The 22,341-nt window shown below is 47.9% G+C and overlaps 3 protein-coding genes across 3 annotated transcripts; 2 read left to right on the forward strand and 1 right to left on the reverse strand.

Annotated features, from left to right (window-relative positions):
* Positions 1-43: 43 nt before the first annotated feature.
* F4812DRAFT_426517 (glycoside hydrolase family 5 protein) lies at positions 44-3,508 on the forward strand. The gene is made up of 3 exons (XM_047934027.1): positions 44-956; positions 1,025-2,275; positions 2,333-3,508. Exons 1-3 carry the CDS (start codon positions 570-572, stop codon positions 3,008-3,010), a joined length of 2,316 nt encoding a protein of 771 aa, XP_047790701.1. The 5' UTR covers positions 44-569; the 3' UTR covers positions 3,011-3,508.
* A 2,142-nt stretch (positions 3,509-5,650) lies between these two features.
* Positions 5,651-10,663, forward strand: F4812DRAFT_450975 (uncharacterized protein; the record flags this gene model as incomplete). The annotated part of the gene is made up of 2 exons (XM_047936151.1): positions 5,651-10,482; positions 10,540-10,663. The coding sequence occupies 2 exons, from the start codon at positions 5,651-5,653 to the stop codon at positions 10,661-10,663; spliced, it is 4,956 nt and encodes a 1,651-aa protein (XP_047790702.1).
* Positions 10,664-10,972: 309 nt separating this feature from the next.
* On the reverse strand, positions 10,973-13,727 carry F4812DRAFT_426524 (cysteine proteinase). Its single transcript, XM_047934028.1, has 4 exons — positions 12,867-13,727; positions 12,565-12,651; positions 12,431-12,494; positions 10,973-12,162 (listed from the first exon to the last, which is right to left on the reverse strand). The coding sequence occupies exons 1-4, from the start codon at positions 13,263-13,265 to the stop codon at positions 10,997-10,999; spliced, it is 1,716 nt and encodes a 571-aa protein (XP_047790703.1). The 5' UTR covers positions 13,266-13,727; the 3' UTR covers positions 10,973-10,996.
* Positions 13,728-22,341: the final 8,614 nt, after the last annotated feature.

Here is a 22,341-nt window from a genome sequence, read left to right on the forward strand (position 1 = left end):
TAGTTGTTACTAGTTGTAGCACGTCACATTACCTCTTATTCGTCCCGTACTTGTCTAAATCCTTGTCTACTCCTCTCCAACCAACTCTTCATACAAAGTAGATCAGCAGTTGTTTTACCATCTTGATCTGAGGAGCCACTGAGTAGATGTATGTTTAATAGGTTGGAATCCAAATGCTCGTTGCTATTACAAAACCTTTCTGTTTCCTGACTTTTCCTTTCCGGTGATATTTCTCTCTTGTTCATACATTTCTTATCCCGTAACTTAGTCCCGATATATTCTGAATATTGCCTTATCCTTATCGAAATCCGTAAGGCTGTGGGATGTGTAGGTAGTTTTAGGTACTATTGGATTCGCTCATACACTCTCATACGTCTGTCGTCCGTCCGTCGTATCCGAAAGCTCCGAATTGTTTAATACCGAACCTTTACGCAGACGTCATCGGTATTTACTGGCTCCCTTCTATCCTCGACAACAAACCGTGTGGTCTTACCTATATTCCTCCGAAGCCTCGTCCAGACTTGCTTAGATATCCATTCCCGTCCCTCTCTTGATTCTTCTCTCTTTTCATGGCTTCTTCTCTGCGTCTGATTATCGAAGATGGTCAATTCCAAGATGCACACGGAAGACACGTCTTGTTGAGGGGCATCAATGTCGCAGGCGACGCCAAGCTCCCCAGCGAACCCGACGTACCTTCTCATGTTGTTCAAGACTTCTTCGACGGCGATAACGTGAAATTCCACAGTCGACCATTTCGAAAAGAAGACGCGCATATACATTTTTCACGACTCAAGCGTTTCGGCTATAACACCATTCGCTATGTATTCACATGGGAGGCTATCGAGGCAGCCGGTCCGGGAAAGTATGATGAGGTCTGGATTCAGCACACGATCGAGGTCCTACGGGCCGCTAAAGAATACGGTTTCTATATATTCATGGACCCTCACCAGGATGTGGTATGCCATTCAAACAAAATCTCTCTCGTACTTTAGGTGCCGAGATGCTGACTTGTGGAATTGATTAGTGGTCGAGGTATTGTGGCGGATCTGGTGCCCCCATGTGGACAGTATATGCCTGTGGATTGAATCCCCAAAGCTTCGCCGCTACCGAGGCCGCGTTGGTTCATAATACATATCCCGAGCCCGATAAATTTCCCAAGATGATCTGGTCCACCAACTATGTCCGACTTGCGGCAGCGACGATATTTACGCTTTTTTTCGCTGGTCGAGATTTTGCCCCTAAATGCATAATAGACGGCGTAAATATTCAAGATTATCTACAAGGCCATTTCATACGAGCTTGCGAACATCTTGCGCGACGCATACATGAGGCTGGAGATATTGAGAATGACATTGTCTTCGGATGGGAGAGTCTAAACGAACCGAATAGAGGATTGATTGGGCACGTTGACTTGAGTGTTATACCAAAGGAGCAGAATCTGAAAAAGGGCACGTGCCCAACAGTTTGGCAAGCTCTCTTGACCGGTTCTGGACGGGCATGTGAAGTTGATACGTGGGATATGGGAGGTCTTGGTCCCTACAAGGTCGGGCGTGCTCTAATCGATCCCCACGGCGAGATAGCTTGGTTACCAGAAGATTACGATGAGTCCCGATACGGTTGGAAACGGGATCCTGGCTGGAAACTAGGCGAATGTCTTTGGGCCCAGCACGGCGTATGGGATCCCTCTCAAGACCTACTGTTGCTGAAGAATTACTTTGAGAAGCACCCAACCAGCGGCGACAAGCTTGACTATCATACCTTTACTAACACGTACTTCATGGAGTTTTATCGGAAGTATCGGGATGCTATCCGAGCGATTCACAAGGACGCGATTATGCTATGTCAACCTCCGACCCTAGAATTACCACCAAGTATCAAAGGTACGGCGGATGACGACCCGAGAATGGTTTACGCACCGCACTACTACGACGGTATTACTCTCATGACTAAGAAATGGAATCGGACGTGGAATGTTGATGTCATGGGTATCCTCCGTGGTCGTTACTGGCACCCAGCTTTTGCTATCAAGGTTGGAGAGACAGCCATTCGAAATTGCTTCAAGGACCAATTGGCATCTATGAGGAAAGAAGGCTTGGACTACATGGGTAACCATCCATGCATTTTAACCGAGTTCGGTATTCCATATGACATGGATGATAAATATGCGTATAAGACTGGAGATTATTCGAGCCAGTCTGCAGCTATGGATGCGAACCACTTTGCCGTAGAGGGTGCAGCGATGGAAGGATATACACTATGGCTATACTGTGCTATTGTAAGGCCTTGGATATTTGAACATCCACTTTGACTTATTTTGCTAACATATTATTAGAACGACCACCAGCGCGGAGACCAGTGGAATGGAGAAGATTTATCTATTTTTTCTGTTGATGACCAGACCCTGCCAGTTTCCTCCGTACCTCGAACACCTGACTTTAACCAATCGACATCGAGTCTATTGAAATCGGTCACGGGCGGTAGTAGGAAAGAAGTTGAGGATGAGACTACTGTCACGCCTGGTAACTTGAAGCGTACCTTAACAAACCCGTCTATATCGTCATCTTCACCACCGAGTACAAACCCCGAATTGACCAATGCACCTGGCTACCGGGCTGCGGAGGCGTATGTTCGACCTGCACCGATAGCTACGAATGGACCCATAATAAACTACGGGTTTGACTTAAAGAATTGCGAGTTTGCGTTGAACATCGACGGAAAAGCTGCACCTTCTGATTTCCCTACAACAGTGTTTTTACCTGATTATCATTTTCCCAAAGAACAATGCACGGTAGTGGTTAGTTCAGGTAAATGGGAGATCAGCACTGATGATGACGAACGCTCCTGGATCCAAAAACTACGGTGGTGGCATGGCGAGGGAAAACAGAGTCTTAGAGTGACTGGTTTAATACGGCCACACAACGCTTTGGCTGGCACAGCCGAGGAGGCTGGATACCTGGAGCAATGTCAAGAATCCTATGGATTTGACGCCAAGTCTTGTAGCGTGATGTAATCAGCGCTGGAGGGGTTTTGAGGGTGTATATGCTTTAAGCTGCCTAATGTCCACCTGCTTCGTAAGTTTTGGTGTGCTTGGAGCCAAATACCTTGAGAAGGCTTGTTTTGGCCGTAAGAATACCGTGAGAATAGCGGCAAGGATGTTGAAGAGCGTAGGTTGCACGATCTATAATAACGGGCAGATAAGATGAGTATTATTAATCAAGATGCATTCGACTGCATGTCTCTGGACATTTCTAATTTGTACAACACCGATGATCCTGCAAGGCACATCAGGTACCTTTCATTTTATCAGCCAAGATTGGGTATTAAATCGGCCCCCAAGGGCACACTTTAGACATGGGTGGACAAGGGTGGACATGGGTATCATGTAGGCATGTGTAAAGGCGTGTGTATTTTGGGGGCCAACAGAAAAGAAAACTAGCAATAAGATATTTGATTGGTGATAGTAATAGAGAGAGGCTCATGCAAGGAAGACTGCTTCGAATTTTGACAACCTATCGTTAACACCCACACGCGCACTTACACGCACCCACATACAATCCCGTGCAAGGCAATTCTGTTTTAGTGTGACTTTTTCAGAAACAAATATTTCAACGATGTTTTAATGACGACCTAACCCATGGCTAGAATGGCGAAATGAAAAAAGTGACTAGTTGACATCTTGAAACTTGAACGTCATGTCTTTACAATAGAATTCACTATGTATTCCAATGCCTTCATTAAACAAAATTATTAAGGAGGAGGAGAGCGTAGAAATGAATATCACAAAACAGTATACCTATTATCAAATATCAAGTATTGTACCTAGGTACATTTGTCCGCGCAAGCTGTCAGGTATTAACGCACAATACGACAGCTTATCGTCACATCAGCTGCGAAGTTGTGCTGCAGGTGGTTGGATTGGACCAACGAAAGGTGGACAAATGCAATGCACACCCAGCACCCAGCACCCAGCACCCAGCACATCAAAGCAAATGGAATGATGCGCATTGCATCTCGCGTGACGGGTTGCCAACTTCGAGCGGCTATACAATCCCGAAATTGCTTCTCGTAAACAATTTTTTCTCTCCTTACTTCTGAAGGGGTAACGCAATGATGCGCCCAAATTAAAGGATACCCTTTCGCACTGTGTTGGTCTGTATTAAACGAAACTAGACACATACCTTCTTCATAGTAGGCTAAAGCTGAAGCCGTAGCTGAATTGAGATACGCGTCTTTGGTGTTTTATTGCAAGCCCCCCAAAAGGGGCGGGGGGAATTAGGTAAGTTAGGTAAATACTGAGATTTATTGGAGAGGGGATGAAATGGAGAGAGGTTTTTTAACCTTAGGTTGTTTCCGTAAATTTAATGCACGGAATATCGGAAGACGGAAACCTTGCAGCGCCAAGAAATTTATACAAGTTAGGTGGTTTGGTTGGGTAGAAAGTTGGCAATTGGTAAAACAATCTACTCTTGCGTTTTCAATTGTGAAACTATTTCATCCTCTGGAAATATTGATTAATTTCATATGTACTAGCTTAGGTAGGTACCTGTATATATACCTACCTGCTACGTAATTGTTATAACAAATACCGTCAATTGACTAATTTATTGAACTACTTAGGTAAGTACCTTATTTAGCGTAATGCTAATACGGCAGTACGGGTGTCGCAAACTGAAGAATCAGAACTGATACCTATGGGCTACGTTTCATCGGGATATGTTCTATGCAGCTAAGTGGAACTAAACCTGAATTAGCCACGCACTAGTCCCCACCTTCATCGTCGGTAAGCGCGTAGCCGCCGACTTTTCACACGCTACTGTACGAAGGTACGACGTGGAGTCCATGCGGAGACAGGTACGTACTAACGGCCCAGAACTTACCTGGAACTTGAAAATAATCCCAAAGTAAAACAACCCTGACCTGCTACCTGACACCAAACGACCTGACCCAACATTCGTTTCCAACGCTAAGGACCCTAAGGACCCAAGAACCTAGGAACCTAAGAACTGACAGCAACGACAATTTTACAACGTCAACTTCAACTCCAACCCGGCTTTAAACGTTTATACGTCGAACGTCAGCGACGACGAGAATACACGATCAATCGATACTTTAATAATCTCGAATCTAATTAAGTACCTACCTAACCTGACCTACTCGAAAGCGCAATCTCAATTCCGATATCATGAAAACTGAATTCCGAGCCTAGCCCACGATGCTGGCTGTCGTCGATACCGCTATCTTACCCAAATCGTGACTGGGGTTTCTTGCAGAACTCTCCCCTGTTCTTACCTATTGGGTCTTTTACTTACAGAAGTTCATTAATAAATAAATTAGTTTGTTGGTCGGGATATCTCTCGGTCGATTTAGCATTTCGAAGGCGAGTCCTATCGAGTGCGAATGTTGAACTACACACCGAACAATATTATCCCATAGCCGCCCCCCCATTGTCACATCAGCCTCCTGTTTGTCTTGGCGTCGCTGTCTCTTAGTTAAAATTCCCTTTGAACTTTCAATACAAAATATACCCCTCGAAATCTACGACCGTGAACCGCAACTTACGATTACCAATACGAACTCGCCGCCGCTTTTTTGCGGCCATACGCCTAATTAAGGCGACTTATGCCGTTCTCTTCTGTCTCGCACACTCACCATGTATCAAAACACACAGCAGAACCAGGCGCGGCCATTCCAGGTCCCCCCGCCGCCGCCTATGTCGCCTCCCGTTGCTGGCCAACCTGGACAACTAAATAATATGTTAAATATCCCCCCTCCGCCGCCCAGGTACCCGAGTGCACCGACGACGGCTGGTGGCGTTGTGCTTCCACCACCTCCCGGCCCTCCGCCCAATAGCGCCCTAGGACCTCAACCACCATGGCAAGCTAGTTGGGGACGCGCATACAATGGGCAACCTGGCTTCGCGATTCCACCTCCGCCCGTTGGTGGTCCCGTGCCGGCCTATAACCCGCAACTCCATTCCCAGGCTTCGAATGGAACCTTGTCGATTCCCCCTCCCCCGCCAGCGCCGGTCGAACTTATGTCCAACACGTATAGAGCCGGAAATGATAATACCGAAGCGATGGTATCTGCGACGTATATTCCTGGTGGGGATACGTACGGAGAAGGTGTTGGTATACCTGGTTTCTTCCCTGAGGACATGGGGACGCAATCGACGACTACACAAAGCTCGTGGCCCACAACCAGCCAGACAAGTAATACCAATACTTTGAGTACTACTATGACCGACGACACCAATCGCGGATTACTCTACGCTAATGCATTCCATAACCGGATGACATCCACTACTTCGAACGCGACCGCCAGCCACTCAGAACTCTCTCCTGAGCTTATAGCTAAATGGCCATTAGACCATGTACTGTTATGGCTGGCTGCCAATCACTTTTCTCGAGAATGGCAGGAGACTTTCAGGAATCTTAATATCCACGGAGCGCAGTTTCTCGAGCTTGGTAGTCAGAAAGGTGGTCGAGGAAATTTCGGAATGATGCACCAGCTTGTGTACCCGAGATTAGCACAAGAGTGTGTCCATAATAATACGGCGTGGGATCAGCCTCGAGAAAGGGAAGAGGGAAAACGGATGCGCCGCCTTATACGGAGCATAGTTACTGGGAAACCAGTTGACAGCGCGAAATCTTTACCTTCTCACGCCAGCAAGGAATCCCTTGCTGGCACTTACGCCCAGAGTGCTGGTACAGATGTAGATTCTCCAAATACCCCTATTCGGTTAGGCTCTAGTACTAGAGGATTTTCGCAAACGCGATCTACGACTATGCCGACTCTCAACAACACAATGAGTTCGGATTCAAACCATCGTTCTATACTGAAGAATATTGATATTGAAAGTAGCCGGAAGTTAAGTCCCGGCCTAAGCGAGCACGGAGATGGAAACTATCGGGCATCTCTACGGAGCGATAGCCCCGGATCAAGCCCCAAACTATCAAGCTCATTTGCACAGCAGCCTTCATCGGGGAGCCTATCGCCGTCGGCCAGATTTCATCACAGGTCCCGAAACAGTACCGATTCTCTTTCTTCGAATGCAGCGAGATATGGTTCCGGTGTGTCTCCCGAGGTCGGTCACATGTGGCGGAATGGTATGAGTGGAATTGAGGATATGATTCACGCCAGTCGCAATGATCGACGTCACAATGCTGATGGGAAACATGCAGAATCTGGTGACAGGCCTGCTTCAGCCGAACCATCTTCAGCAAAGGATAATAAGAGCTTTTTAGGTTTCTTGAAGCGAAGAAATAAGCCAAAGGAAGACGGCTCTTTTCCGTCGCCGGACGATGTAGAATCGCCTACGAGTCCACATCTGCTAAGGTCGAGGTTCGGAACTCCTCCACCTGAAGCAGTTCAAGATTCTGCACCGACGTTCAGACGCAATAAAAATGGGCCAAGGGTATTTATACTTCTTACGCTGGATAGGTGGAATTACCGCCTGTGCGACGTTACCGATTGTGACACCGCTGCCGATTTGCGTGCCAGTATTTGTATGAGCCTTGGGCTTTCAGATCCTAAGGGATTCAAAATTTATTTAACAGAACTAGGACGAGAAACACATGACGAAGCACTGGAAGACCAAAGTCTATGGATTCATAAGCGCAATAAGGGCGATGCGAACGGCTCCCTCAAGTTTTTCATAAAGCTCAATACAGCCGGGGAAGGTAACGGTAATATTCCAGAGGTGGTTCCATCGATTCAAATGACGTCCGATTCGAACATTAACGAAGACGCTTACGCTCATCTCAATGGCCGTACGAGATCCATTTCATCACCCCCCTCGTCGAGAACCAACACAATGTCTACTGGTTCCAAGCCAGCCGATCCAGAGTTAGCCGCCAAGGCTGTCGAATACCGTGCCGAAGTCGAAAAGCAGCAAGCCGCATATCTTGCTAAACGAAGGCAAGTTCTGAAGGAAACGTCACCCCAAGAGAACTCTCCCCAAACAGGAATTATCGGTAGGAATGTGGACTTTGACCATCCGCGCGTCTCGCCGTTTGAGGAGAAAAAGCCAGACCTCTTCCCGCAAAGGAAAGCACCGGCGCCACCAGGCGTGGAGACGGCCACACTAATAAAGGCAAATTCGTTAAGCAGGAAATCCGGCCACAACATGCGAACGTCGCAAGGTAGTTCAGATGGATTCCCTAGTCCGAGGCGGCCTACTACTTCGAAGAGCGAAACGAATACGGAACAGTCCCAAAGACCGTCGACCGGAGGACCTCCTTCCCCGGGCCCCCCTTCCCCCCCGGCAGGATCAGCTCTCGGTGCCTTGATTAACATGGGAAGCGCCTGGGGCCGACTGGCTCGACCGTCCACAATACCACTACAACAGCGCCCGGTTTCACCCCCTCGGAATACTTCTGCACCTGCAGCTGGGACGGACTTGGTAGAACAAAGAGGTAAGGGAGCAATGGCAAGCGTTGATTTTGGCATGAGCGGCTCAGGTCGCAGTAACTCTCGGACGAGGTCTGGTTCGCCCGGCTCCTTAACATGGAGCCGTGGTGATATACCGTTCGTCGTCCCGGATTACTCACCTGGCGGCACCCCACTCCTTGGCAACCGGAGCAAATCTCAGCTTGATCCGATTACTAAAATGCGTGACATAGCACAACGAGCTCCATCCCCCGGTGACCTAAGCCCGAGTACGGCCCATCCCGCTCCAGGAGCCACCCCCGCGCCAGGAAGTACCACGACCAACCGACCCAAATCCTACGGACCCAATGTGGACTTTACCGATACGGACGTACAGTTTTCGGCCCCCTCCGTGTCTACCAAGCCGTTGGATGATGATTCAGGTGATGACTCCGATGATGGTCTGTTTGCCATTCCGATGAGAGGAAGGCAACCTTCGAAGAAAGCAGTGCGCAAGCAGCCGAGCCGTAATGAAACAAGCGTACTTGATAGTGATTCTGAGTCGAGTGATAGCAAGAAGCCAAACTTGAGGGTTAAGACTTCGAGGTCTAAGAAGAGTCTTTCGGTATCGTTTAATTCGCCAGGTACTTCTAACACGCCTGATCTAGAAGATGATGAGGGTAGCATTCGAAGCGGGCGGGACTCCCATCGCCGTACGCCCGCTACGCCCGGTTCGGAGCAATGGCAATCTGACGACAATAAGCTCAACCGCCGAAAATCATTCGTCGATCGCGGTGTCTGGGCCAATCGTCCACCCCCTGAGGCTTTGCTCAGCAACCTTGACGCTTTCTTCCCCGAGCTTGACCTCGATCAACCCGTACTCGACGAGAACGAACTTCCTGTAGCGTCTATACCCGAGCACGAGGAATTTCCTGGCGGGGTTAGTAAAGCTGGTACTTCCACGTTGGACGTAGACCCTCTTACACCTGCTGCTGGAACCGGTACTACAAAATCATCGGTATATAACGAGAGTGATACTTTAGGCTCCGACGAATCCACATTAAAGGCACTCGAGCGACCTCCTTCAATTGCTTCGGTTGCAACCCGCAATATGCAACGCTCCAGCGGGCTTGGCCGAATGAAGTCTATTCGAGAGGTGGCGCGCGGTGCCCATGAAGCGAATAAGCGTTATACAACAACTTCATCCGGCGCTGGTGCCGGAGCATCTTCTATGATTCAGCGACGCAAGAGTACAAAAATGTTTGGCGCTAACGTTGTGCAAATCCGTCCTGAACGCGGCTCGATGATTGTACCACAGATCCCTCAAGACGTCCTCCCGAAGCGGCAGACTACTTTCCGATGGTTCAAGGGTGAACTGATTGGTAAAGGAACGTATGGACGTGTATATCTGGGTATGAACGCGACGACTGGTGAATTCTTGGCTGTCAAAGAGGTTGAAGTCAACCCAAAAGCTGCGGGTGGAGATAAAAACAAGATGAAAGAGCTACTGAAGGCCTTGGACCAGGAAATTGACACGATGCAGAACTTGGACCATGTGAATATTGTACAATATCTTGGATGCGAGAGGAAAGAAACGAGCATCAGCATCTTCTTGGAGTATATTTCTGGTGGTAGCATTGGATCCTGTCTGCGCAAGCACGGGAAGTTCGAGGAGCCAGTAGTGAGCTCCTTAACGCGGCAGGCACTTTCAGGTCTGGCATATCTACATCGAGAAGGTATCCTACACCGGGATCTGAAGGCGGACAACATTCTACTGGATGTGGATGGAACATGCAAGATTTCCGATTTCGGAATCAGCAAGAAGACGGACAATATCTACGGTAACGATAAGACCAACTCGATGCAAGGGTCTGTGTTCTGGATGGCACCCGAAGTGATCCGATCCCAAGGTGAAGGATATAGTGCCAAGGTCGATATTTGGAGCTTGGGTTGTGTGGTACTGGAAATGTTTGCTGGCAGAAGACCCTGGAGCAAGGAAGAGGCCGTGGGTGCGATTTACAAGATTGCAAATGGCGAAATACCGCCAATTGCGGATGATGTGCGCGAAGCGATTAGTCCCTATGCCCTGGGATTCATGTTGGACTGTTTTACAGTGTATGTGCTTTTTTGTCTACGTGCTTCCCCCGACGTGGTATGCTAACAAGGATACAGTGATCCCAGGGACCGGCCCACCGCAGAACGCCTTCTAAGACAACACGAATTCTGCGAGCTCGACGCGGACTACAATTTCTTCGACACGGAACTTTACGCCAAGATCAGGGGCACTTTCCAGTAGATGTGCCATGTGCATCCAACTTGGGCAAGGAACGTTTGTAACGTTGGAGAGAGACCATGACAGGACTATTCTACCTTAGGTAGACGATGGGTTGTTTTGAATAATGATTGTGTTACGACTTTTGAGCCGTCGTGATGAGTGAAGTGAGTGAGTGAGTGAGTACTTGAATAGAAGAATATCAGGCTGAACGGAACAAATTCACTGTTCGATCTATGTCGGCCTAACCTAACCTACCTGCGCAAGGGCCCAAAAATGTGGATGGATAGAATCGTGTTCTAGTACGTGATATAGAGAGGTCATGGGGGGGGGGGGGGGGGGGAAGGGGAATTACCTCTAACCCCTATTCTCTTTTTTGATAACCGCGCAATGCTCGCTACTCCGTTTTCGACCGCTGCCCTTTCCATGCGGTATTTCTTCATCAGCCTCAGGCCTGTACATCTCAGGCTGGAAATTCATATTGTTATAGTGAGCCACATTGAAGTGGCTGTTTTTGAAAGTGTTTGTGGTGAAAGCGGGCTCGTGAAAGGTGTTCGTCTCCACTAAATCAGGGAAGTTGTACTTGCTAAAGCGCAAAGGGTGCACCGTCATCGGAGTTGCTGGCTGCTGTTGCGGAGGACTTGGCTGCGGAGGTGGAGGCCCGCTAGCCATACCATCTGGAAATGGCTGTGGCATCCATGGCGACTGTGGAGAAGGAACATAGGGATCTGTCATAGGAGATGGTGCCGCTGGAGACCCCAAGGGAGACATGTCAGGAACGCCGAACCCAGGTATCATAGCCAAGGCACTCATGTCCACCCGAAAATCTTGCAAAGGCATGTCTGTGTTTTCGATCTCTTGGTGCGTGAAGGGCGTGACCCGATTGATCGATAGTGTGGTTGGTGCGGGCGGCAAAGGTGCAGGCTGGACAATAGAATCGCGATATAGGATATCATAATGGCCCGGTCGATACAGCAGATAGATTATTGGCCCCAGCGTGGTTGGGTCTTGGCCGTTTGCTTCTTCAGGCATTCGGTGGATATTCACTTCTACGCCGTCGCTTCGGTCCAAGTAGGCAATCTCGAGTACGATATTCGCTGGTTTGAGTAGGACGTCGTGAAGTAGCACAACGCCTACGTGGTCGATCTCCCGATCAATAGGCAGGAGGGTGTCTTGAACGTAGCTCTCGGCTCCGCCTGTTATCCAAGGCTCATATTGGGCGTAACGACCTTTCAACCACGACGATGCGAGTAAGCGTTGGTGGTAAACGATGGACTGCGACGTCTCAGGATTGTTGAATCTATCCATCACGACCAACATACCATCCTGGCCATTAGACATGGCTGCGATGATGTCGTTGAGTAAGTCGAACGTGGCTGAAACCATATCCTCGAACAACCAAACACTATGCCCGCCAACAGCCTCAATGAACTCGTTCAAGCTTGTTAACCGAGCCAATTCGCCTTGGGCTTGACTTATATCGCCGCATCGTACTAACGTCTCGAAGTAACCGAACGCGATAGCTATAAGGACATAACAGAGTTAACTTAGCACATAAAAAAAGTGTGACGAGTAGGCAATGCGATGGAACGGAGGAAGAGTTGTCTCCACTGCATCGCCTTATCTTCGTGGTGGTAGATCATCGATCGATCGAAAGATATTCCAGATAAAAGATCCAGATCCTGAAAATTGACTTGGCTAGGTACGCATGGACTGCGGGGTATGCGTACGTGATGTGATGCAGGAGGGTCCTCAAGATAGATTTGAAGTAGGAAATATGACAGAACTCACCTCGCCAACCGCAATTGCCGTCGCCTTGGATGGGACGGTAGTGGGAATATGTCTGCGGCAATGCCTACCATGTCACAACGTGTCAATTGGAGGAATTCGACTGTCGGAGCTCAGGTTCGGACAGATTGACTAACCATAGTTTTGGCCACATAAATGGGATCTGCTTTCGCATATTCCTCCGTAATTACCGTGCTTGGTCTTCTTTCGCCGACTAAAGGCCCCTAACATGCGGTTGAAATGTGAGTATTTAGATGCTTCTAGTCATGATAAGGAGGGGTAATATGTAAAGCGTAAAGTGCGACAGCAATGGAAGCTATTTATTAGCCATATAGTCATATCGCTAGCTACATGCGTGAACAAGATACAACAAAACAATATGAAGAGAAGGAAATCAAATCAAATCAAATCAAGTAAAACAAGATAAAGCACTGCTTACCGCTAGCTGAGGCTCGAAATCACGAGCTGCAGCTTCTTGCTGAGCGAGGTCTGCGGGGAGTTGAGGTTCCATCTTGATGTTGCGATGATGATGGTGGTGGTTGTGGCTGTGGGGTATCCTGTGGTTGTTGGTGTTGACGTTGATGCTGTTGTAAGGAATATTGCCGGGATTGCTTGCGGGAGGCGATATTAGAGGATTATGGCTGTTGTAAATGGGAGAGGTGAAGAAATCGACAGCTGCTGGCCTACCACCTGCGACTGCGCCAGCACCGCCAGCTTGCGCTGACCCGAATTGTCCCAAGGGAGTGGGTTGGAAAGCGTATTCGGGAACTTCTGCGTTGGTTATGTGGATTCCATAGGAAGCGTACGAGGAATATGGAGTGGGTTGAGGCTGGAACATGCCTGTGCCTGGGCTTGACGAGCCAGAGCTTGACCCCAAGCTTGGGAGCTTCGGGTCATGAAAGCTCTAAATAGGTAACCGGGGGGTTGGTCTTTGAAGTTTGGAGTGGGCTTCCTAGCTGCAGGTAGCTCGGAGCTCATAGATTATCTTAGGTAGGTGAGTTTCTAGGTAGGGTACCTAGGATAGGTCCCTCTGGATCCGCCTGGCTTTCACTTCTCTCGTGCACGGGGAATTATTAGAGTTTCTCTTCGGGCTGTAACCAGCAGCGACAGATAAAAGAGAAACGAGAGTGATTTGAAATAAAAAGAAGAAGGAAGTAGGAGAGAGAGAGAGAGAGTAGCAGGTTATAGGCGAAAGAGGGAAGAGGGAGAAGGAAGGAGGAAAAGAAGAAGGTAAGAGGAAGAAGAAGACAAGAGAGGATCCAGATAGTTGGTAACGGGCGGGTTTTTGTCTAAAAGGAAGATGAGCGCCGAGAAGAGATCAATCAAGTCACATCAAAAGTCGGGGTTACACCATCCAGCGGTAGTGGTACCGACCCCCCTGCAATACCTACCTAGTAGGTATGGGGTTTTGGCTTATGTGGTAAGTGCACCGTAGACCTGTAGACGTAGGGAAGCTACAATACAAAGTATTACATGCGTCGGATTTATGTACTTACATGTACTTACCTAGGTTATGTAGGTAGGTATTTTGAGAGGTAGGGTGTATACCTAGGTATCCAGTATCCCGTTTACACCTTTCAGATACACCTTTTATTATTCCAATATGTGATTAGGTAGCTATCCTTACATATACCTAATCTAATATCCGACAATATCCAGGTATAATACCTACAAGACAAACAGGGTACAATACTTATTTCTTCCCTTATAAAATTTAGGCGAACCTATCGCTTTTCTAACCGATGACCTGAAGCGGTTCTAAGGTGAAATCCATTTCACTCACAACCTTACCTTGGTACATTAATAAATACGGTCAACTGGTACTACGGAGATACCACGTACATACCTACCAGGTAGGTACATACCTAGTACAGGCTAGCATGCAATCAAGGTTTCGACGGGAACTTCCCGTTTACTACATGTATTTGACGGCCACTTCTCAGAGATTATGTACATCGTTAGAGGTAGGTAGAGTGCGATACCCCACTCGCGATATAGGACATTACATTACACTACCTAGTAGTGTATGTTTAGTATGTGCCTAATGTACGTGTTAGGGCTTTAGAAGGATTACACATTATCTATTGCATATACGCTTCGCTCCTTGCGTGGTTCCTAGAAACTCCTTACGAGGCCTTCTCTGCCTATAATAAAGGTCTGATATATATAATCGACGACCTATCCAATATATCTGTAATATGCGAGTATGTAAGAAGACAAAGTCCACGACTTACACGTGCAGGAGTACGCAGACCCCTGAGATGTTACCTAAAAAAAGTCCCCTGTACATAGTAAATTTGTAAATTGGGGAATACCTTAGGTACCTCCATGTCATACCTACCTAGGTACGTGGTAAAATAAGGTCCGTGCTCGAAGCTAGCGAGGCTTGACGTCGGCTAGCGATCACAAAAGATCAACAGGTAAAACGGTTAGGTACCGAGTAGCACAACGGTACCTAATGACACCTTAGCAAGGTACATCCCTACTTCCAGATTTATTTCTAGGTAATTGTACCTCCTCTCCTACCTTACCTACTTAGATACCTTTAATAATAAAACTCAGCGCCTAAGGCATATCGCCAACTTCTACCATTTAATGTCAACTAACCTTAGGTACTCTACCACCCAACGCTTGGAATGTGGGACTTACATGCATCATCAATTCATATACAGACCTATAGAGAGCTACAGACTCTACCTATCAAAAACTATAGTGCACCATTATATTCGAGCCAGGCAGAGCCAGTCAGTCAAAATCTGTGGCTTGTCTGACTGGGTCATTCATGGTAGTGGCTGGGCATCATGTATACCTGCAAATACCTCTAAATACCTGCAACTATTGTTGGCTAGACATAGTACTATGTTAGTGCTATGTAGGTGCTATGTGCTATAGCCGCTGACTTCTTATCTATCCAGAATGTCATGATCATATCATGGTACCTAGCTGCCCTCACTCAGCGCATCCCATCAGATCAGCTGCAACCGCTAACTAACACCAGAAATTTCATGATTATCATCGTGTCCACTTAATAAGTCGGACCAAATATATTCATCCATGAATATACGTACCTCATATAACATAGGTACCTAACCTAGGTTCTCGTATAGCAAATCCGACTTCGGGTTTAGCCGTACGTTGTTATGTTGTTATGGCTCATCTCATACCATGCCCCATACCGTGACCCAAGAGTTCGAGAGTCTACTATTTTCGACATATCACTTCCAAGAAATGATTGTGCATACCTAGTATACTACCTAGTATACTACGGCTGTACTGCGGTTTGTCTACGTATGGCCGAAGTAGATGTTAAAGTAGAATCCTTCACGCTATCAAACCCGAGCGAACGATTACCCAGATCTTTCCTTACCCCAGACTGGTGCTTACGATGGATGCGGCGCCATGCTCTGATGGGTAAGGTATATCGACGGCCAAGACTGTTACGTACCTTTTCTCATGGATACCGGAGAATCGCGAAGCATGATCGTTGCGCGATATCGTCAACTTCATACGGTATCCGGGACATGGGAAGCTGAGCAGTGCGTCTTCTAATCCACATTCGTCGCTGGCTTCTCGGTTGGATCATTTGATTGAATTTTACAACGAAACCGGCGAGAAAGCATAGGCAAAGCATAGGCAATATTAGACTAGTTCGCCCGGTCAGCCCAAGAATCAGGATTATCCGGTGCCAAAAAGGAAATCTCTCCAGCGGCTGAAGCACTACAGAATTACAAAAATTTCTAGAGGCCGGCCCGGACAGCGTGAAAAGCAAATACCATAAAAAAAAGCAAATCTTAGCGGCGGGGAAAACGTCACTTGGTGGCAATTATACCCAAACAATACATACTTACTTCCTAAGTTAGGCGATATACCACCCAAGGTATGTGAAATATTTAGGTATACCATCGGTTTATGAACTCGACTAGTGTAAACTTCATGCGCATGGCTGGCATGGGTCGGGATATGCGTTGGTGGCACGAGGTAAACCAGCACACAAGAACAACAACAACAACAACAAAAGCCACTGTAACACGACATCATAAGCGAGGACCATCATCCTGTCGTTCCTAACGATACCGAACTAGACCCAACGGCCCACCAATCCGCGTCGCTCTTTGCGTGACAAGCTTTTTTGAAGGACGTTATTAAAACTGGTGCTCAGGTGAGCCTCATGATGGCGCGAGATGGATGCGCCGAACAACAGGCACCCAGAAGGTAAGTGGCCCTCCATTGAGAAATCCATTATTCCCGACTACATAGGTACGGACCTGCGAGGGGGGAGGGCCACGTAGGATCCATGGGTCTTTTCTTTCTTGCCTTGCCTCGTCCTTAAGAGGATTCGATTAATACCCACGGAACCTCCTAGGGCTGAAAAGACGGTGTGAGATGAAATCATGTTTTATCATGTCTAGATGCTAGGTTTCCTCAAACAATACAGCGACGATCATCCAATACCCGGAAACGGTAGGTTGGGATTGGTAATAAGAGCGGATATATTTACTTGGGAACTTTGACGCAATCTATCTTATTTTAAGTCAAGCTAAAGCCCGGGCTTAAACATACCTAGGTACCTATCTGATATCCACCCGTTGAAGGATCGTGGGTGAACTCCAACGGTCCCATGCCAAGTGCTACCTATTACTACGTACATCATCGTATGTATTGTACATACCTAGCATACCAGCTATAACCCCGCCTTCCCACCGCCACCGCAACACGGTACTGGATCAATCTAAGACCTATGGCGATAAACCAGCACCGATATGTACGTCAAGAGTTAACAAGGCCGGTGGGTTGGGAAGTCCTCGAAAAACTATAGTTTTGCCGTTAAGCGAGAGCTTTACACGCCTCCTCGAGCTCTGAAAATATTCAGTGGCACCGAGTCGCCCTAAACATGTATTGATATGTTCCGCAAAACTAATGGAAGACGTCGGCAACTAGTCTCCCTATTGGCGTCATCTATCGAACATCCAAGATTCCTTCCAGAACACCTTAGCTGCATGCACGTCTTACAGCCAGCCAGCTTGTTCATGTCTCCGCAAACCAGTCTTTGGTTAGGTACCTACTTTCTCCAAATCAACAAGCTTTAAATCTTTATGATACTAAGCTCGGAGACAGTGGACCAAGGAATGCCTCATTTGCTACAGTGGAGTGGATCAACGATTACAATACTGGAATACCATTTTTTTAACTTGCGTGGAGATCGCCTACCCTCGGCTTATAGTAACACCCTTAAGACACCGCGATATGTAACTCCTAGATGGGATTACGGCCGCTGCCCCTGTGATTCGTTGGTTGTCATTCCATCTAGACTACACGGCTGCTACACTTCAGCTCCTAGTCAAAGGCACGGAGGACTGAAGCCGCTCTCGGCAACCATATGGCACCCTCGGAATCCTCGGAACAGCAGCGAGTATCGCTTTAACACGTGTCATAACTTCCAACGAATCTCAGGGTCCAGAAAATAAGTAGCTAATTCGGAAGCTGTAATTATATATCTTACTTCAGTCGTTATGGCTTTTACTATCTAATCTCCCTCACACATTTATTAGACTACAGTTGTCAACTGGGTACACTCTCGGTATGCATTACATGAAGCTCGAGATCGAGCTAAAGCATGGAATCGAAGAGATCGATATCTAGTCGATGCCGTGGAGTTGGGACAGCATAGCGGGTATCCGGCCTGCTCATTGGATAGGAGATAACAATTCGAGGCTTACATTTCTAGGCCGTTGAAACACATGGGATTTTAGCTCATACTTCTGGAGAAGCATAAGTGCATAGATACGCGGCTTTAGCGCTCCCGTGTGTGAAGCTAGAATCATACAACCAACGGTGTTCTGTCAATTTGCCCTGCCGTACGCCCTGTCACGTACACCTCCCCGCATAGCATCAGATAGCTTTGTATTATCCAATTACATAGCAGGTAAGATGTATAGGGAGTATGTAAGGCGTTTCCACAAGAATTAAGTTAGTCTCTGGCTAAATGTAACTTGGGAACCAGAGTTACTTACAACTAAACTAGTATAATACATCATCTTTCCGTATACGCTACAGGTACCTAGGTAGTTTAGGTTCATGCGTAAAAAGGGGCATCTGAGACGAAGGGCATCTCAGCTAGAACGATGTCCCTCAAGACCTAGGCCCCAATAGACCTATTGAGCTTGATTCATCCGTGTATCAGAATCCGAGCTTGTTCTAACAATTGCTAACGGGCCTTCAGGAGAAGCACAGTTATGCTGTAAGCAAGGCCAAGCCAACCAACGGGAGCGTGCAGAAAAATCGCGATATGTGTTACGCCAAGCCGGCGAAATACCAACTTGGTAGCGCGGACGCCCATGACGCAAACCGCCGGCCGCTGCTGAGGTTTTGGCTGCAAATGAAGGAACATCGAACGTCCACCCGCTGCTTGTCTTACCTCCCGCAACCGGACACGAGAGGGAGAAGCAACGTTCAAAGCAAATATGTCCTTAGTTCCATTACGTCTAGACGACATAACACAGCCTTTCGAAAAGCCTCGTTGCGACCTGTCACGTAGTTCAAGATGGGTGAGGAAATGGGATCTCCCGATAGTTCCCTTCCCATCTATAATCCGCATTATGCCGGTGTCCACACGGCATACCTCATTCGTCAGTCTGGGCTACCCTGCAGTATTCCTGCAGAAAGCGACGTACTTTGGACGTTATTTCTTTTCTATTAGCTAGTCTTTTTTTTTATATTGCCAATTCTTGTTTCCCCATCCTTTTTCACCCTATTTCACTTTTTCCGTGGAAGCAAGTGAAGTAAGTCTTCCTCCATCTCCGTGATATGATAGCGACAGGTAGCCCCTAGTCACGGTTAGAAACGCCGTTCAGATTCCAGTCTGGTAATTCCCGAAAGCAAGGTTACGTATACCCTGGACTTTGATTAGCACAAGGGGACGTTACACTCGCTTCCGGGCCGTTCTGCTCCCCCCGCAGCCGTTTCGACAGCCGCGCTCGCTGATCCTTCTGGGTCGCCGACCGGGATGGGGATGGGGATCACGGTTCTAGACGAGACCCCGAACATTACCTTCAAGCCCCCATTTTCCCCTTCCACCCATGCCAATCTGCGACTTCCGCGCATCGCATAGGCATCCTACCTACTTTCTCTCTTATCAGCTTGAATAATACGTATAATAAAATATGCATCCAGCTTGTTTAAATGGAAAGGGGTTCAATCATGTCGTAGCCATGGGACCCCCGATCTAGAGGATATTAGGACGGTAGGGAAGGAAGAGGATAGGCTAGTTTCCAAGACACGCATCGCGTGCGTCTAGCCACCAGGCTGCGCGCCGGCCCAGTCACAATCACATCCTTTTTGATGAAGGATATTGTGATTTTCCCATTCCCCATCTCGCTCTGCCCAGAATCATAGGTACCTAGACCTGTGCAAAGTCTTTCTCCCGCCCAACCAGAGCGAGACGGGTAGATAAGAGAGAGGGTGCTTGACGGGGTCATATATTACTTGCCGCGGGTGTTACCTACGGCTGCCCATGTTGCCCTCGTCGACCCCGATCCCGCCGCGGGGTGCGTGCTTTGGAATACGACGGTGACGCCGTGAGCCCCGCTGTAAACTACCTACCTTAACCTACATGTTTCCATAGGTAGATAGCCTAGCCGTCTAGATGCTACGCGCTTCCCTACTCGCACAAAGCTACGGCCCCTATCTGTTTTTGTTTCTTTTTCTATAATTGCCCATTGCTACCTACCTCCTTGAATATATATATATCATATCACCCGCTGCTACCTAGGTAGTATAGCATTTCTTTTTTTTTTTTTTTTTTTTTTTTTTGCCTTCCTCCTAGAGGCTAAGGGGTCGGGGAGGAACGTAAGGCCCTACGGTAAGTGGCGTAGTGAAAGGAATCCTGCAGTTGCTAGGACCCCCGGTGCTATTTCCTATTCGCGGGCTCGTCGTATATTACCTCGTTACACGGGGACACGACGTGCGTACCGTACCTCTAGGCTAGGTACCTACCTACCTACCTAGGTTAACAAGCAAGCAAGCAAGCAAGCAATCAAAGCAACTTGGAAGCATGCCATATTGCCTACCTACACAAGATAAGGTAGCCCAGGTACCTACCTACCTAACTTAGTCTCGAAATGCTGTCAGCCGCACCCGCGGCCGCGGGCTACTAGGTTAGGCTATCTGAGGAAAAGTCGTACTTACCTATGAAATGAATGTCAACCGGCCAATAGCCCAGGTTCCCGGTCCTTTCTCTTGGGTAAGCCCCCCCTTCCCCCCCTTCCTCTTTGGCACTTCGTTCCTGGGCTTGGGAGGGGGGATATTACCTTAGGTAGGTAGATATTAGATATCACATCTGAGGGGATCGACATAATACCTACCTAGTAATAATAATAATAATAATAATAATAATTGTTATTGGTATTGTCGTTATTAGTATCGGTATCAACTGATTACCTGTTATTACAAACCACTATTGGGCATATACGTTTCCGGAGAGGGTGCTAGGTACGCTTTGTGTCCAGTGTCCAGTGCGGCAAGCCAGTTGCGCCGACTACCCGAGCGAGCGAGTATTTTTCTCTTTTTTAGCGGCGAGAGAACGAAAAGAATTAGGTTAGTTAAGTTAAGTTAAGTTAGGTATGCGCACGCGCATCCCGCCGGCGGGAATCGTTCTATCTACATGGTATCTAGATATCTACGCCCTATCCTAATCCCGTTCCTCGATACACACTTCGAAATCTAAATCGACTCGGCTTGCGGCACTGGGTACCTACTTACCCGGCACCCCGCTGGGCTGAGACATCATGCTACTGGGGCCGGCGGGATAGACGGTCTCACTAGATTTTTTCTGCGTGCTGTCTCGTCTTGTCTCGCCCTCTCGCCAGGAGTTACTTACTGGACTTGTCTTGTCTTGCCTTGCCTAGCTTTGCTTTGCTTTGCCTACCTACCTTCTTACCCAGTCCTCATACTTACCTAGGTACCTAAGGTAGGTAGGTATAGGAAAGCCAGAGAAATTAGGGGAAGAGGTAGGGGAAGGGGAAGTAATGGAAATGAAACGAAAGGAAACGGGAGGAAAGAGAAGGACAGGGGGAAAAATAATAATGGGAGGCGTTCCCCGGACAATCGGCGACTTCTGATGGCGCCGCCGTGGCGTCGTCGATGGCTTTTGGGGGGGACGTGCGCGGGTTGGGTTCCCCAACGAGAGAGATAAAACAGAAACAGAAACAGACAAATAACGGGATCCGCTCTGGCGTTTGGTTGGCGTTGGCGCTGGCGCTTGCGCTTGGTGATGGGCCTGTTTTTGCCTAGAACGGCAGGCCGAGATTTGGCTGTTGGTGGCTGAGAGAGGGGAGAGCTGATTTGATGCGTGCGTGTTGTTTTTCCTTGGGTATGACGTAGAGAAGAGGTGGTAAGGTAGTATGGGTAATGGGTAATGGGCTTGTGGCTTGGGAACGGATAAAATCAAGATTGGGGTCGGGGTCGGGGAGGATAGGGGATTTGAAGGTTCGGGCATGGGAAATGTCTTGTCTCGAGGGGAATTTGGAAGTCACCTAGATGTGTGCGTGGGATTTATTGTACAGCTGAAGATTTGCATTACTCGGCGGAGGGGGTTCTCATGTATGTAAGAGACGTGCTGTAGGTAGGTGTTCGTCTGACTCCAGCCCCTTTCCCCTCCCCCCTTTTCTTTTATTCACGACGGGTTCTTATAGGTGCTTCGGATAGGGGGACCCAATGTACCTAAAGTATAGATGGTCGATTCGGAAGACGGACTAGAATATATTAATAATGTTATTTAATATGACTGGCGAACCAATTGGCTGATAAGTTTGATCGAATCATGGTAACGGAACTACGTCTTAGGTATACTCAATCCCCCTGAGTCTCCTTACGCCTATGAACCACCGGGGGGACGTGGGTAAATATTTATAGTTCCT

The sequence above is a fragment of the Daldinia caldariorum genome, assembly GCF_022478825.1.
Source record: "Daldinia caldariorum strain CBS 122874 unplaced genomic scaffold F4812scaffold_7, whole genome shotgun sequence".
NCBI lineage: Eukaryota > Fungi > Ascomycota > Sordariomycetes > Xylariales > Hypoxylaceae > Daldinia > Daldinia caldariorum.